Here is an 18735-nt window from a genome sequence, read left to right on the forward strand (position 1 = left end):
AAACAGGAAATAATCCAGAGCTTGTATGCAAGCATTTATCAAAGCTCTACGACTCAGTATCAAACCTAAAATGGAAGCTCGACTCAGGAAAACCAACGAAACTAGCATCTTCCCTGATAGCAAAAGACGGCGAAGAAATGGAGATCTACGGGGTGTGCGACTGCAGCGGAGTGGTAGAAGTCTGGCTAAATCGGTTGACCGAGAGCATGCAAAAGACCGTCAGATACCACTTCAACCAGGCAGTGAGATCTTATGATGACAAACCTAGAGAGCAGTGGATCCTGGACTATCCAGCTCAACCTGCGCTTTGCGGGACTCAGATCTGGTGGACCGCGGAGGTGAACATGGCGTTTGCTCGGCTGGAAGAAGGATTTGAAAGCGCGCTGAAGGACTATCAAAAAAAGCAAATAAATCAATTGAATACACTCATAACAATTCTGTGCGGTGAACTGACCGATAATGAACGCCAAAAAATAATGACTATTTGCACAATTGACGTACACGCCAGAGATGTTGTGGGGAAATTAATAGCAACTAAAGCTGAAAACTCGTCCAATTTTCAATGGCAGTCCCAGTTACGTCACAGGTCAGTTAATTGTTATGATTTATGATTATCAATATTTTACAAAATGGAAAATTTTAATTCCCGACCTCTAGATATAAATATTAATGACTAAAATTTTTGCAGGATCTTTATTTTGGAATTCTGTGACTAAATTTTATGATAGAATAGAAAAAAAAAAATTGTCGGTTTTTTTTGATACGCCCTAGAATGTATAAATGTATATTTTTTGTGCAGGTGGGACGATGGGATCGGTGATTGTTTTGTTAATATCTGCGATGCAAATTTCGCATATGGGTACGAATACCTAGGAAACGTTCCACGCTTGGTTATAACTCCATTGACAGACCGTTGTTATATAACACTGACACAATCGCTGCATTTAGTGATGGGTGGTGCTCCTGCTGGTCCCGCGGGAACTGGCAAAACCGAAACAACCAAGGATTTAGGTCGCGCGCTGGGTCAAATGGTCTATGTTTTTAATTGCTCTGAACAACTGGATTATAAAGTTAATTATAATTGTATTCTTCATCCTCTGTGATGAAATACCTGGTGATGTAATTGATAATTTACAATATGTGTACATTTATTCATCAACAGTCGTGTGGAAATATTTATAAAGGACTCGCGCAAACTGGAGCATGGGGATGCTTTGATGAATTTAATCGGATATCTGTCGAAGTCCTTTCTGTGGTCGCTGTTCAAGTTAAATGTGTTTTGGATGGTGTCAAGAGCAGGAGAAAAAAATTTATGTTTTTTGGAGAAGAGCTCAATCTGATAAATACGGTTGGGATGTTCATCACCATGAATCCTGGGTACGCTGGACGGACTGAATTACCGGAGAATTTGAAAACGTTGTTTAGGTATTTATATATGTATATATATATATATATATATATATATATATATATATATATATATATATATATATATATATATTTTTTTTTTTTTCATTTAAAATAAAACTACTGAGAGGTAAAAATTGTAACTTGATAAATGTAGACTCAGTATTTTTCAATATTTCAAAAAATATCAATAATATCGTAAATATTACAAATATTATAGTTCATTTGTTTTTTATAAAATTTTTCTTCTTCTTTTAATTTTAATTCTGAAATTAGCAAACTTTTGACAATTTTTACAAAAAATCAATTGTAATAAGAAAAAAATATTTATAAGAATTAGCTCTTGTATTTTCTTTTTAATTTTTATTAATAAAATTTTTGTTTAATAAATTTTGTTTAAGCACGGAAAAAACAAGATGACACTGGATATCATCCCAGATTATATTCAGTAATATCTGTGATGAAAAAAATTTCAGATAGTAATTATAAAAATCTAGATTATATTGTGTGATATCTGGATTATACTCATTGTAATCTGGATTATACTCGTTGTAATCTGGATTATACTTATTGTAATCCGGATTATACTAGCTACTATCTAAAAAATTTTTTCACTCAGTATAATCTAAGATGATACCCAGTGTCATCTTGTTCTTTCCGTGTGGTAATTCAATTTTTATAAAAATCTAAAAAATTGTTAGATGTCTGCGAATTTCGGAATTGTTTATTCAAAATTATAGACAAACAGTGAATAATAATAATAATAATAATAATAATAATAATAATAATAATAATAATAATAATAATAATAATAATAATATTCGATCACCCATCTGCTTTACATGGATGATCTGAAGCTATATAGTGCTGATGAAGATCATCTACAAGCAGCCCTTTATGTCATTGAGTTCTCGGCCCCGGCTGAATACAACATCTCAGCCAAAGAAGAGCACAAAAGACAAATATATCAGGATCTCCTGTTTGAAATTGGCAAACTTTACCCAGATTACCGTGTCAAGCTTGTCGTCCTGATTGTTGGCGTCCTAGGAGGGATGAAACAGTCGTTTGTATCCTCACTTGCCAAAGTTCCAGCTTGCTCATCAAAAGCTGAGTTCTTGGCAGTTAGGATGCAGAAGGCTGTTATACTTGGTTCTCTCCGTCTCTTAAGGGAAATGACTTTGGCCTGCTGTGATCACTACTAATCGCCTTGTTGTGCGGAGTGGTCCAGCAGTAACGGATGGAGCTCAGGCTGGGCCCTCGGAGAATCGGACTCCGGGGATAACCCCCCTGAGCATTTAATAACAAAATAATAATAATAATAATAATAATAATAATAATAATCAAAAATCACTCACCAAAGTTGCTCAAGGCAGATCAGCAAAAAAAATTTTTTTTCATATTTTAGTCCGAAAATTTTATTATTTTCACACGAACGTGGTCACTGACTCTAAAAATTTAATTAATTTCAACACTAAAAAAAATAACTAATTATTTCTAAACGAAATTATTCACAAATCACGAGCTAAAATTATCAACAATTCTCACATTTTGTTTGGCAAATCACGACCCGAGACAATGATATTGGCATTTACTATTTCTACATCTACTTTCACTTAACTGGCCCTAAATATACTCTCTACATATCTTCTAAGACTAAATATTCCTAATAATAATACATTTTGGATATAATTACGCGATTAAACTAATTAATTTTGCTAATTTATGCAGGATTGCGCGTGTTTTATGCAACAATTTTCGAGTTTCGGGTTGATCTGGTTTTACTAACGGAAAACTGCGCAGTAGACGCTGGAGTGGTTTTGGATGGGGAAAGATTTGAATTCATTGGTCGGTCTCTAATCTGCGCGCGCATCGGCGCAGAATTTAAACTTTGCATTTTTTCTATTTAATCGAAATTGTTTTTCAATTTAATCGCAATATTATTATTTTTTTTTTTCAAATAAATATTTTAAATTAAAAATTATTATTTATAATTGTTATATTAAAATTAACAAACAAGTTTGTAAAAATTATATTTTAAAAAATTCCACATTTAAAAATTTAAAAAATTTATTACATTTATTTTTTTTTTAATCAAAAAAAATATCTTATTTTTTCATATTAATAATTAATTAATTATTAGCAACCTTGCAGTCTCTTTGTAGCTGCCGTAACTTATGAACTATAAATAAATAAAATTTTACTTTATTAAATAATTACTTTTGTTAAATTGCACTGTAATTTCTTAACTATTGACGCTTTTAAAGATATAAGCTCATCTTGATGTTACACTCATCAAGAGCTTTCATTTAAGTACCCACATGCATTTTTATATATATAAATATATGAAAAATTGATGTGGGTACTCAAATGAAAGGTCTTGATGAGTGTAACATCGGAATGAGCTTATATCTTTAAAAATGTCAATAGTTCTCAAGATACAAGGTCATTTCTTAATTATGTATCTAGAGATAGAGCATTTTCGAATGCAGTCTAAATACTCATCATCCTAAATTGATATAAAATCTTGAAAAGGCACAAATTCAAATTAAGACCTTTGCAATGACACTAAATTTCACTAAAAAAAAATCTATTTTATCATATGACTATCTTGAACATAAAATTTTTTTTATTTTCTTAATAATATGGATTATATTAAAGTTGTAAATAATTGTAAACAATTCTATAAAATAAAATAATAATTTCCAGACCCTGTGCAATGGTAGTTCCAGATTTCGATTTAATTTGCGAAATAATGTTAGTAGCTGAAGGGTTTCAAAAAGCTCGTCTATTAGCCAGGAAGTTTATAACTCTGTATTCGCTTTGTCGAGAATTACTGTCAAAGCAGGATCACTATGATTGGGGTCTTCGTGCAATTAAATCAGTTCTGGTTGTCGCGGGCAAGTTAAAACGTGACGATCGTCAGCGTCCAGAAGATCAAGTTTTAATGAGAGCTCTACGTGACTTTAACACTCCAAAAATAGTTACCGATGATATACCGGTATTCATGGGTCTGATTGGCGATTTATTCCCAGCGCTCAATGTTCCGCGTAAGCGCGATATCCAGTTTGAAAAAACTGTGCGTCAAGCTGCTCTTGATTTGAAAATGCAACCAGAGGACGGATTTATCCTGAAGGTAACCATCAATTATTATTATTATTATGGATGTTATAAATTAGTAAAAGCTAATCGACACTTTTTAATTTACAGATAGTACAACTCGAAGAACTTCTGAATGTTCGTCACTCAGTGTTTATTGTTGGAATGGCTGGTACAGGAAAAACTCAAGTTTGGAAATCTCTTTATCGCACTTATGTTAACCAGAAACTTAAACCTTGCTACAATGATTTAAATCCAAAAGCCGTGTCCAATGATGAACTTTTTGGAATTATTAATCCTGCGACAAGAGAATGGAAAGACGGGTATATATTAATTAATCTTATGAATAATTTTTTAATAAATTAATATTTTAATTTTTATTTTATCAATTAAATAAGAATTAAAAAAATGTTTTTAAAAAATTGCACTTAAAGTTTTTCAAATCTTCTTAATATGAAATATTTTTTTTAATTGTTTTTTAAATAAGAAAAAACCTAAAAATTATTCTAATATCTATTAATTTTAGCGTCATTATTTATTTTGTAATTATAAATAAAATTTTAGGTAAAATGAATTAGCTTAAAAATTTTTAAATAAATAAATTTGATAGAAAACTATTAAGCTGATTGAATGAATAAATTTGTTGATTACATGCGAAATAAAAAAGTTAGTTTTATAATAATTTTTTTATTAGAAATTTTTTACTAAATTCATCTTATTAATTATTTTTTAATAAATTAATATTTGAATTTTTTTTTTATCAATTAAATCAGAATTTAAAAAATGTCTTTAAAAAATTGCACTTACAGTTTTTCAAATCTTCTTAATATGGAATATTTTTTTTAATAAGAAAAAACCTAAAAATAATTTTGTCTGTTAATTTCAGCGTCATTATTTTATTTTGTGATTATAAATAAAATTTTTGGTAAAATTAATGAGCTTAAAAATTTTAAAATAAATTCTAAATTAATAAATTTGATAGAAAACCATTAAGCTGATTGAATGAATAAATTTGTTAATTACATGAAATAAAAAAATTAATTTTGTAATAATTTTCTGGTTATTACAATGAAGAATTCAGCAATTTAGCGGATTAAAATTAAATGATAAATAATTGAGTTAGTTTAATGAGTGAATAATTATTATAAAATAATGAGAATAATACCAATTACAATTATAATTACAATTTACAAATTGCAACCGAAAATCAAAGTAGGGCATTAATGTATGTTTCTAGATATTAAACGTTTCAATGAACCCTTGAATTATGATTACAGTTTGTTATCAATACTAATGCGCGATCAGGCAAATATATCCGGTAATGGACCAAAATGGATTATATTCGACGGTGACATTGATCCGATGTGGATTGAATCGCTTAATACCGTGATGGACGACAACAAAGTATTAACGTTGGCGAGTAATGAGCGTATCGCATTGACTAAATCAATGCGATTATTATTTGAAATATCAAATTTACGTACTGCTACTCCTGCTACAGTTTCAAGGGCTGGGATTTTGTACATAAATCCGCAGGACCTAGGCTCAAACCCGTAAGAATTTTTATTTTTTTTTTTTTTTATTATATTTACACACTAAATTTAATTACCAAAAATAATTAAATGAATGATTAATTGCAGATTTATCATAAGCTGGATAGAAACACGGAACAATTCGGAGCGCGCTAATTTAATGATTCTATTTGACAAATATTTACCATCATTACTGGAAGTGTCGAAAATAAAATTCAAAAAAATAACACCGATACCAGAAATATGTCACCTGCAAATGCTGTGTAATTTATTGGATTGTTTACTGATAAATGATAATTTGCCACCAGAATGTCCAAAAGAATGGCACGAATTGTACTTTGCGTTTGCCTGCATCTGGTCCTTCGGTTCGACGCTTTTTAAAGACCAATTGATTGATTGGCGGAATGAATTCAGCAAGTGGTGGCTGAGTGAATTCAAAACAATTAAATTTCCGTCTGAAGGGACAGTCTTTGACTATTACATTGACAACGAGACAAAAAAATTCGTCCACTGGAAGAATATAGTCGGGAAATTTCAACTGGACATGGATATTCCTTTGCAAGTAATTTTAAAAAATAAATAGTACTAGTAACCCGGCAGTCACAATGTGACTGTCGTGATTTGTGAACTATAAATGAGTAAAATTTTGCTTTATTGAATAATAAATTTTGTTAAATTGCACTATACTGTCTTAAATATTGACGCTTTTAAAGATATAAACTCATCCTGATGATACACTCATCAAGAGCTTTCATTTGAGTATCCACATGCATTTTTATATATTTTTCATATATACATATATGTAATATATATAAATATATGAAAAAATGATGTGGGTACTCAAATGAAAGGTCTTGATGAGTGTGATGTCGAGATGAGCTTATACCTTAAAAAATGTCAATAGTTCACAAGATATCCGGTCATTTCTCAATTATGTATCTAGAGATAGAGAATTTTCAAATGCAACCTAAACACTTATCATCATAAATTGACTTAAGTTGAAAAAGTACAAATTCAAATCAAGACCTTTGGGATGTCACTTAATTTCACTAAAAAAAAATCGATTTTATCATATGACTATCCTGGACACAAAATTTTTCTTATTCTCTTAATAACATAGATAATAAAAATTATGAAGAATATACTTAGTTATAATAATTATTATTTCTTCAAGTCTTCTTTAGTTCCAACTGGCGAAACTGCACGTCTGCGTTTTTTCATGGATATGTTAATGAAGAAAAAAGCCCCAGTTATGTTGGTAGGAAGTGCTGGCTCAGGAAAAAGTGTTATTGTTACCGACAAACTGTCTTCTCTTTCGGATAATTATAATGTCGCTAATATTCCGTTTAATTATTATACTTCTTCAGGTAATAACTATCTTTTTAATTATTTTTACTGCCCTGTTATTATGTACTTAAAATTATTAAATAAATTGGGCAGAAATGCTTCAACGCATACTTGAAAAGTACCTCGAAAAAAAGGCTGGCCGTAATTATGGCCCGCCTGGTACCAAACAATTGGTTTACTTCATTGACGATATGAATATGCCGGAAGTTGATGCTTATGGAACTGTACAACCTCATACTCTTATAAGGCAACATCTTGACTACAATCATTGGTAAGTTTTTCAATTAAATAATGATAATAATTTTTTTTGTATAAAGATTAATTGATTTTTTAAAAGAAAAAAAAAACCTTTTTAGGTACGATAGAGTAAAATTAACTCTAAAAGACATCCACAATACACAATATGTATCTTGCATGAATCCAACGGCAGGAAGTTTTACAATAGACCCGCGGTTACAAAGGCACTTTGCAGTATTCGCAGTCAGGTATATTTCTATACTTAATAAAATAATTAATCCTTAAACAAAAGAAGTAATTAATAATTCTAAAGGATTTTGTGTGTAGTTTTCCAAGTCAGCAAGCGCTATTAACAATTTACAGCCAAGTGATGGAGCAGCACTTCTCAAACCCTGCGCAAAAAATCGACCATAAGCTACACTCAGTGATAGAGCCGTTGATAAACACAGCGCTGTATCTCCACGAAAAAATAACTAGCAGTTTCCTACCAACAGCCACAAAATTTCATTATATATTCAATTTACGGGACTTATCAAATTTATTTCAGGTAAACTTTCAATTATAAGCTGTTTTGCGTCAACCAAGTTATACTAGACTAGAAGTTTCATTATTGATGACTTAATTAGTCAAGTTTTGTTTTGTTTGATACGAGTTTTGTGTTTAGTTGTTTCGAGTTGGATTGTTGAGCGACAAACAATAATATGTAACTTAATTGCAGGGCTACTTGTTTGCCAATGGTGACACAATTTCAAACTCGACAGAAGCTATTCGTTTATACGTTCACGAAGCTAGCCGTGTGTATTGCGACAAGTTAGTTAATTTTACGGACAAGACCGCCTTTGAAATTATCATGCATGAAGCGCTAAAGAAAAATATCAGTGTAAGAATTATTTTATATTTATTTACTTCTGTATATATATTCTATATTCTATAGAAACTAGAAAAAAATAAAATACTAAAGTTACACATACATTTATCAAATCAAAAAAATATCAATAGTAATCAAACGCACAAAATTACAAAAATTATTTTATAATTTTTTTTTTATTCTGCTTGTTTTTACGGCGCATTTATGATAAATAATTTCGTAAAGGGAAAAAATAAACATTTCGATTTCAAAACTTTTTATGCCTTTGAAAGTTAGAAAAAATTTTGGCTTTCATGTTTTTAGATAAAATTTCTATTTTATCTTTTTTTTTTTTTATGTTTTTTAGGACATTTCATAGAAATTTAACTATTGCATTGATCCTCATGACGGAATTTTTGAAAAATTTTGCTATATTCCGATATAACTCGACGAGCTGAGTCAGAAAATACAAATAGTTCAAAAGTTTACATATATATACGATATAACGCGGCTTGTCACGACGATAGCGTCGCCAATTTACAACGAATCTTTACCAAACTCAACATACTTATTCTACAGTTAGATACCGGAGTCATTTTCGAAGATGAGCTTAATCGGTCAAATAATTTAGAAATTCCAGGATTAAAAAATTTTTAAAATCATAAAAATTTACATTTCTTCACTTTCTTACCCGAATAACTTGTGAATGGAATAACTTATTGAATCTTGTTCAATTGCACCTGAAAGCTCTTTAAATAAGCTTCAATTTCAGTACCATATCATATGTGTAGTCTTTGAATTAAGTTTTATCCCGCAATGCTAATTATGAAATTTGCTGTTGCACTTTTTTTTTTTTTTAAGTCCATAAAAAAACGAACAGTTTAAAAAAAAATTAATCAATTTGATCAAAAAAAAAAAAAAAAAATAAATAAATTTAACATGGTCCAGCATAGGTTTATCCCACTTTTAAATAATTACCAAATTATTACACAGTCATCTCAAAAACATAGATAAGAGCAAAAGTTTTTTAACAATTCAAATTTCTAACTAATTTGCAGATTTTTAGAAACATTCAGTGTTTTTAATTCATTAGGCAGTTCATTATAATATTCAATTGCTACATAGTAAGCATTAATATGATGACAATGAATTTCGAGTTAAATACTATAAGTTTTTTCTAGATAAAGATGATTAATTATTGCAAATACTACATATTTAAATTCTCATTATTTCTATTTTTGGTTTTATTCGCTAAAGTCATTAAATGATAACTTATATAGACTTTGCTTGGAGACAACGTTACTTTTGTAATTTTTCTTAATTTTCTTTTTTATGCTGTTTTATTATCATTTCCATTACTGTTGGATTGCTATTAATATTTTTACTATGTATTAATTTATATGTAAGGCCCTTAGGGAGCTAAGGCTTTAGGGTCTGAAAATTTGATAAATAAATAAATAAATAAATAAAAATAGGCTTCTTAACTTTAGGTAAAATTAACTGGCTATTATGAGTATTAAGTATTTTTTCAGAATACAATATTTTACAATGATTGTAATAACATAAAAGAGCACTAACAACAAAAGTATCATGATAAATTGTTCTTAAGACTATTTTGATTTTATTTAAAATTTTAAATTTATTTACAGGACATTGATGAGTCGGTAGTATTTGAAAAACCGCTTATCTACTGTCATTTTGCGGAAGGTATGGGCAATCCCAAATACATGCCAATAAAGGAATGGTCTCAGCTGTCAAAACTACTCGACGAAGCTTTAACTAATTACAATGAATTGGTAATAACTTTATATTAATTTACTTTAGTAACTCTGTAGTTTTGATAACATAACATAAATAATAATCAAACACTAACTGGTAAAATTAATCTGGAATATTGATCCAGCATATTGTGATTAAAATTTTGAGCTAACTACCAATTTGTAAATTGAATTTTTGGATAATTGACGGAAACTCGTAACCCAATGACGTAACCACTAGACTACTAGCTACTTGGAAACTAAACTTCCAAAGTCTATAACTCGTTATACCTGCAAGTCTTCTGGCGGTTGGTTTATCAGAGCTTTCCTATGATTTCGCAAAATAAACGAAATTTAATAGAAGTAGTTTTTTAAAATTATTCAATTGTAATTAGGCCGATTATTTTTATTTCTTTTTAATAATTTGTATAGTAATTTTTTTTTTTTTTTTTAAGCCAAATTAAAGGTAATTTTTTCAAGAATTAAATTCTTTTCACCGTAAATTTTATTACGGATAAATTAAATCAATTAAAAAATTTTTTTATATTTTTGAAAATTTTTTAAGTTTTAATAAAAGTTTTTAAAATAAAAAAAAAATGTAATTTCAGGTATCAGCGATGAATTTAGTAATGTTTGAAGATGCAATGTATCATGTTTGCCGTATAAACCGTCTTCTAGAATCCCCGCGAGGCAGTGTATTGTTAGTAGGGGTCGGTGGTAGTGGAAAGCAATCTCTGTCTCGTTTAGCATCCTTTATTTCCGGACTTGAGGTACATACAAAGTCACTTAATTGCTTCCGCCTATTTTAACACCACCCAGCAGTGTTGATATTTAATTGGTTTTAAATGTATATTAAAATATAAAATCTAATAATAATTATTAATTTTCTGACAGGTTTTTCAAGTTCAGCTAACGAAAAACTACTCAATAAGCGATTTAAAATTAGATTTAGCAGAATTGTATCTAAAAGCGGGGCTAAAAAGTATCGGAATAACTTTTCTTATGTCAGACTCGCAAGTCGCGCAAGAAAATTTTTTAGTCGCCGTTAATGACATGCTAGCATCTGGCGAGATTGTCGAGCTTTTTCCGGACGATGAAGTTGATAGAATAATAAATACCGTACGTAATGAGGTGAGTGTTTTAAAAAACCCGAATTCTTATTTTTTTTTTTTTCACTTCCCCAAATCTAAATCTGGATCTAAATAAAATGACTTTTGATTACGGCAATCTGTTGCAGGTGAAGCTCACCGGGCTGATGGACACGAAAGAGAATTGCTGGAAATTCTTCATCGATCGCGTAAGAAAGCAACTCAAATGCGTGTTATGTTTTTCGCCGGTCGGAATTACTTTGAGGAAGAGAGCCAGACAGTTTCCGGCACTGGTCAATTGTACGTCTATCAACTGGTTTCAAGATTGGCCACTTAATGCTTTGGAGTCTGTTTCTATTCGATTTATTGCGGTAATTATTATTATTTTTTACCCTTCAAGTCTCGAAGAATTTTCAATTAATTAATTACTAGTAACCTTGCAGTCACCATGTGACTGCCGTGAATTGTGAAATATAAATAAATAAAATTTTGCTTTATTGAATAATGACTTTTATTAAATCGCACTGTATTTTCTTAAATATTGATGCTTTTAAAGATATAAGCTCATCCCGATATTACACTTATCAAGAGCTTTCATTTGAATACCCACATACATTTTTATATATTTTTCATATATACATATATATAATATATATATATATATATATATATATATATATATATATATATATATATATATATATATATATATATAAATATATGAAAAATTGATGTGGGTACTCAAATGAAAGGTCTTGATGAGGTAACATCGGAATGAGCTTATATCTTTAAAAATGTCAATAGTTCACGAGATATAAGGTAATTTCTTAATTATGTTAAATTGCACTGTACTTTCTTAACTATTGATGTTTTTAAAGATAAATAATGAAATTTTCAGCAATTAACGGAACTACCAGAAGAATTCAAGGAGCCAGTATCAAAATTCATGTCTTTTGTCCACACGAGTGTCAACGAAGTGTCAAAAATCTATCTAGAAAATGAGAAGAGATATAATTACACAACACCAAAATCATTTCTCGAGCAAATTTCGCTTTATTCAAAATTATTGATCGATAAAATAAATAGTTTTAAATCACGAATTACAAAACTGGAGAACGGAATTATAAAATTGAATTCCTGTGCTGGACAGGTATGGAAAATATATATAGATAAGTCTAAGTAGAGAAATGATAAGAATAAATGGTTTTAATTTAACGAATAAGTAAAAGTGAGCTAAGTACGTTTGTAGGTAGACGAGCTGAAAGAGGTTCTGGCTGTTCAGGAAGTTGAGTTGAATAAAAAGAACGAGATAGCTGACAAAATCTTGGCAGAGGTACGAGAAGAGAATACTAAAGCGGAAGTGGAGAAAGCGATAGGTAACTACTCTAAAGTCACTGCTGTAGACTATAGTGGTAGTACCAGTGGTATTATTACTACTACTACTACTTCTGGTTCTATTTCTACTTCTCCACTGGTATTGCTACAAGTCTGCACCAGTCTCTTTACTTATCATTGAAACTATTCCGGAATATGGGGGTACAATGAACTGATTGTTCTATACTATTGTCTCTATAAGTTTCTGAGGAGGAGGCCAAAGTAGCTGAGATTAAGGAGCGAGTGTCACTGAGACAAAAAAGGTGCGACGAGGATTTGGCTAAAGCTGAACCGGCTGTAAGACAAGCAGAAGCTGCTTTAGATACTTTGAACAAGGTATTCTTAATTGTACTTTATTCATTTTTCAGTCTCGCCTCTTCATCATCTTTATTAAAAAAATCATCTGCTTTACTTTTCATTTACCCTCATTCTCATTCTTGGATGTTTTTTTTCCATTTTTTTTTTTTTTTAAATTCATTATTTAACTGACGGATGCGATTGGCGAGTTTCATTTAAATTAATACCGCTTAGAAACAATTGAATTATATCCTAGTTAAATCGGTCTTACTTAAAAGTTGTCTTATTCTTTTTATATTTCAACGTATCATTTCCTTCGGCTATTGTTTCAGAAAGCTACTTTCTTTCAAGTACTCTTGGAGATATTTCTATTAAGGTCATTCTTTTCTTGAGACAAAAGTCGCTTGAGAATTTTTATAAATCATTTATTTTTTAGATACTTTTTCTTCTTCCTGGCAATAAATTCTTTCTTTTTTAAATTATTAAAATCTAATAAAAAAAAAAAAAAATATTCAAAAAGTTCCCCAATTCAATTTATATGAACAAACATGTATTTAAGTAAAAAATCAAATTTATTTTTTTAATTTCAATCGAATCTCAAGTTTGTTAAAATTCTCTTTATTTTTTGTTCGTCTTTGACTTAAATTAATATTTTTTCATATAAATTAAACTGCGGAGTGATAATTTTTATAACCCTGTGCAATTTTTTTTTCACTCTTTGCTATAATTGATAATAAACCGAAAAAAACAGGATATGCCCTTATGGTTTAAGTAACGCGATTTAACATAAAAATTTTTAACACAAAATTTTTTCCTGCACAGAAAAAAAAATATTCTTGAATCAAGTATATATTTTTGATTTAAGAAAATTTTTCTTGATTTGAGGAAATTTTACTTAATTCAAGAATTTTTCGTTTTGATTCAAGACAATTACCCTCTTCAAAATTATATTCTTGATTAAAAAATTTTTCTCTTGAATCAAATTAATTTTTTTTTCTGTGTGTGTTCATTATAAACTGTAATTTATTTATTTATTTTTTTTTCCGTGTCGTGGCAACTTTTGAGCCATGTGTATTTTCTGAATTAGTTTGACGAACTGAGTCAAAATATATCAAAACTTTTGAAAAGTTCCATTGGCTATGAGGTCCAATGCAATAGTTAGATTTCAATGAAATCTACTAAAAAAAATATTAATATCGATATTGATGTGAAATATTTAATAAACTATTAGAACAATCTGACTGAGCTAAAGTCTTTCGGTACGCCACCAGAAGCCGTAGCAATTGTTGCCCAAGCGGTATTAGTACTCTTTTCCCCAAAAGGTAAAATCCCAAAGGATCGAAGCTGGAAGGCCTGCAAAGCAATGATGGGTGGAGCTGATGCTTTTCTCCATGCGCTCCGTACTTACGACAAGGAGAATATTCAACCGGAGGTTGTTAAAGCCATACAACCTTATATAAATGACAAAGGTGAATCCAGAAGCTTTGTTAAAATTTTTTGAACCCTCAGTCAGCTTTCTAACTGACTAAAAAAATAACTAAAATCGACTTACAACTCTATTTATATTAATTCAAATTTAAGAATTTGATCCCGATATTATTTACTCAAAATCCCAAGCCGCTGCAGGGTTGTGCAGTTGGGTCAAAAATATTATGGCCTTTCATTACATTAATCTCAATGTTAAGCCTCTGAGAGCTGCACTTGCTCAAGCTAACGCTGAGTTAAAGGCTTCCTTGGAAAAATTGGTCTATTTACGTCAACGTTTAACTGTGAGTACTTTTTATCTCTTTATTTTTTTATTATTTAAACAATTTTTAAATTATTATATTTTTAATTTTTATCTCTTCAGGAGTTACAAAAAGAGTTGGATGAACTCGGCGCTAAAATGAGCGTAGCGCTCGCGGAAAAACAAAAATGTCAAGATGAAGCTGACACAACAGCGCTGACTATTGATTTAGCAAACAGATTAGTTAATGGACTTGCTTCTGAAAAAATACGCTGGGCTAAAACTATTGACATGTTGGTATTAAAGCTTACTTTTAATTAATATTTTTTATTGAAAAAAAATATACGAATTGTATATAAAAAATTTTCGATATGGAGATTTGCTATTATTTGTAAGAGTAATCCAGTAATTTTGAATGTAAATTCAATTAATGCGGCTGATGAAGAAAAATATTGATAAAAAATTCTAATATACTGAATCGGAATTTATTTTTAAAATTATTGGAGTGAAATTTTCTTTTAATATGACGCCAAAAGAGCGTATTAAATTTTTTTTGCTCCAATTATCTAGAAATGTTAGGAATGTGAATATTTACTGAAAATATGAGAAATAAAATTTATTTGATGCACGTCTTTTTGGATTTAAGAAAAAAAAAATTTAATATTTAATTTTTCAAGCAAAAAATCATAAAATTTTTTTACACGCCCTTTTTGTATTAATAATTTATCAAATAAATTTTTTAGCTTGAAATCATCATGCGAAACAGTACCAGGTGACATGTTACTAGCGACGGCATTTATATCTTACGTAGGATGCTTCACAAGAAAGTACAGACACGATTTAATAAACGTGCACTGGTTACCATTCCTAGAGAAATTGGAGCCTCGGATACCGCGTAATAGCGAATTGAACGTGCTATCATTACTAACAGACGATGCCCAGGTTGCGCAATGGAATAATGATGGTAATTATTAAAGATTCTCCTTCATTAACTGCATTCTCCCAGTTAAATTTAATTTATCATTCTATCATTTCATTACACGATCATATTACCCCGTTCTGGTTAGGTTTGCCATCGGATAAAATGTCTACTGAAAACGCAACTATTCTGCTGAATTCTTCACGCTGGCCGCTGATTATCGACCCACAATTGCAGGCTATCAAATGGATAAAAGCCATGTACAAGGATAACATCATCATTCTGCGTCTCGATCAGAAAAATTATCTGGAGCGAATCGAGTTGGCGATTGTTAGTGGTGAAATAGTTTTGCTGGAAAATATTTCTGAGACAGTTGATGCTGTACTAGATCCGATTTTGAGTCAGAATTTAATTAAGAAGGGCAGGTATGACTGAAAATTTTTTATTTATTATTTATGCAAGTATTCAAGTATGCAATATAAAATTTTTTTAATAAAAATTTTCTGTAATTTTTGCAAAAATTAAAAAAAAAAAATTTCTTTTTTCATCTATATTATTAAGATAATAAGTAAAATTTTGTGTCCGAAATATTCATATGATGAAATCGTTTTTTTAGTCAAATTTAGTGTCATTGCAAATATCTTGACTTGAATTTGTGTCTTACCAAGGTTTCATTTCATTCTCACCGATAGCCAATTTATTATGATGAGTATTTAGGTTGCATTCGAAAATGTTCTATCTAGGGGTACATAATTAAGAAATGACCTTTTATCTTGTGAAATATTGACATTTTTAATGATATAAGCTCATTACAATGTTACACTCATCGAGACCTTTCATTTGAATACCCACATCAATTTTTCATATATTTTATATATTTATATATTTCACAAATATCATATATATAAAATATATAAAAGATGCCATGTGGGTACTTGAATGAAAGGTCTCGATGAGTATAACATCGAAATAAGTTTATATTTTAAAAAATGTCAATAATTAAGAAATGACATTGTATCTTGTCAACTATTGACATTTTTTAAGATATTAACTTATCCCAATGTTACACTCATCAAGACCTTTCATTTGAGTATCCACATGAATTTTTCATATATTTTATATATTTATATATATGAATATATGAAAAATATATTAAAAATGCATGTGGGTACTCAAATAAAAGCTCTTGATGAGTGTATCATCGGGATGAGCTTATATATTTAAAAATATCAATCTTTAAGAAATTAGAGTACAATATATCAAAAGTCATTATTTAATAAAGCAAAATTTTAATTTTGCAAGGTTGCTAGTAATAGAGTATTTAATTTTCTTTTAATAATATTGATAAATTTACAGAATTAAAATTGTTGAGAAAATGACAGGAAATTCTAATTAGTTTTTAACTACAAGATTTTTTATTAAAAAAAAAATGAACTATAAATTTTCAGAGCAATAAAAGTTGGAGACAAAGAAATAGATTATAACCCGGAATTCCGTTTGATTTTGCAAACAAAGCTCTCGAATCCTCACTACAAACCGGAGATACAAGCCCAAACAACGCTGATTAATTTCACAGTGACCAAGGACGGGCTGGAGGAACAATTATTAGGAGACGTTGTGAAAGTAGAGCGCCCGGATTTAGAAAATAATAAAGCCGAGTTAACAAAGCAGCAAAACAGCTACAAAATAACATTAAAAAAATTGGAAGATGATTTACTGCAGAGATTATCAGCAGCTGGGCCAAATATACTAAGCGATGTTATGCTGGTTATTAATTTAGAGACTACTAAAAAAATGTCCGACGATATTGAAATAAAAGCTACAGAGGCCAAAATAACAGCGAGGAAAATAGATGAAGCACGTGAATCATATCGTCCAGCTGCTTCCCGAGCGAGTCTTTTATATTTCATTCTAAATAATTTGTATAAAATAAACATGCTTTATCAGTTCTCGCTCAAGGCATTCAGCGTTGTTTTTAATAACGCCATTAAGTTTGCCGAAAACTCCAACAACTTTAAACAACGCGTTCAGCTTCTTATTGACAGTATCACTTATCTCGTTTTTGTTTATACCAGTCGCGGATTGTTCGAGTGTGACAAGCTCGTATTTTTACTCCAGATGATTATTCAAGTATTTTTTATATTAAATTTTTTTTTTTTATTACTTTGAGAATAATTTATTATTAATAGGAAAATTTTTTTTTGTTTCTAGATATTGTTGAACAAAAATGAAATATCACAATCAGAGCTGGATTTTCTTCTCCGGTACCCTCACGATACAGACATCGTAAGTCCCGTCGACTTTTTAACCAATTCCGGATGGGGTGGGATTAAGTTTCTGAGCAGTTGTAGCAGTATGCCAGAATTCAGGAATCTTGATCGTGATATCGAGGGAGCGGCTAAAAGATGGAAAAAGTTTGTTGAATCCGAAACACCGGAGAAAGAAAAATTCCCACAAGAATGGAAAAGTAAATCCGCGCTTCAGAAGCTATGTATTATGCGATGCTTGAGAATTGATCGTATGACTTATGCAATAAGGTTTATATATATTATTATTAGGCAAAATTAAAATTGGATTTTTTTTTTTTTTTTAATAAAAATTTATTAATTAGATGTTTTGTGGAAGAAAAATTGGGAGAACGTTTTACAGAGACCCGGTCACCTGCATTTGAAAAATCATTTGAAGAAATGAGTTCTATTACTCCAGTATTTTTTATTCTTTCACCGGGAGTTGATCCGCTTAAAGTAGATTTTATTTATACTCAAAATTTGTAATGGTAATTATTGACAAGTGGGGTCAACCCTATTTTGAGCCAGAACTAGCTGAAAAATTAACATTTTCAAATTTTTTTACACGCTTTTTATTAGCTTCACCTGTATGATTTTTTTTTACTACACAGAGAAAAAAGAATATAACTTATTCCTATGTAGAATGGTAACTTAAAAAACCAAAAAAAAAATCTTAAAAATTGTGATAAAAATATGAACAATCACTCAATCGATGCAGAATTAAATTATGAAAATAATTTTGTTGTTTTTTTATTTTTTTGATGAAAATTTCAATTTCAAAAAACACGCTTTTATAAATAAATCAAAATAATAGTTTAAA

At 29.7% G+C, this 18735-nt stretch overlaps 1 protein-coding gene across 1 annotated transcript in view; it reads left to right on the plus strand.

Moving 5' to 3' along the window:
- The window catches only part of LOC141529500 (dynein beta chain, ciliary), a 29334-nt gene that overhangs the window by 4332 nt on the left and 6267 nt on the right, over nt 1-18735 (plus strand). Inside the window, exons 11-38 of the mRNA XM_074246048.1 lie at nt 7-586; nt 800-1070; nt 1163-1425; nt 4114-4540; nt 4615-4826; nt 5781-6056; nt 6144-6597; nt 7210-7402; nt 7476-7653; nt 7739-7867; nt 7947-8166; nt 8338-8499; nt 10116-10262; nt 10832-10993; nt 11118-11354; nt 11461-11682; nt 12116-12130; nt 12210-12461; nt 12561-12687; nt 12888-13021; nt 14214-14451; nt 14564-14751; nt 14832-15001; nt 15452-15672; nt 15776-16052; nt 17076-17757; nt 17839-18164; nt 18239-18371. Of these exons, the coding sequence (XP_074102149.1) occupies nt 7-586; nt 800-1070; nt 1163-1425; nt 4114-4540; nt 4615-4826; nt 5781-6056; nt 6144-6597; nt 7210-7402; nt 7476-7653; nt 7739-7867; nt 7947-8166; nt 8338-8499; nt 10116-10262; nt 10832-10993; nt 11118-11354; nt 11461-11682; nt 12116-12130; nt 12210-12461; nt 12561-12687; nt 12888-13021; nt 14214-14451; nt 14564-14751; nt 14832-15001; nt 15452-15672; nt 15776-16052; nt 17076-17757; nt 17839-18164; nt 18239-18371 (6896 nt within the window). The remainder of the gene's footprint in view (nt 1-6; nt 587-799; nt 1071-1162; nt 1426-4113; nt 4541-4614; nt 4827-5780; nt 6057-6143; nt 6598-7209; nt 7403-7475; nt 7654-7738; nt 7868-7946; nt 8167-8337; nt 8500-10115; nt 10263-10831; nt 10994-11117; nt 11355-11460; nt 11683-12115; nt 12131-12209; nt 12462-12560; nt 12688-12887; nt 13022-14213; nt 14452-14563; nt 14752-14831; nt 15002-15451; nt 15673-15775; nt 16053-17075; nt 17758-17838; nt 18165-18238; nt 18372-18735) is intronic.

The sequence above is a fragment of the Cotesia typhae genome, unplaced genomic scaffold, assembly GCF_013202065.1.
Source record: "Cotesia typhae breed Kobodo isofemale line unplaced genomic scaffold, CoteBio_Ctyphae contig_119, whole genome shotgun sequence".
NCBI classification, from domain to species: domain Eukaryota; kingdom Metazoa; phylum Arthropoda; class Insecta; order Hymenoptera; family Braconidae; genus Cotesia; species Cotesia typhae.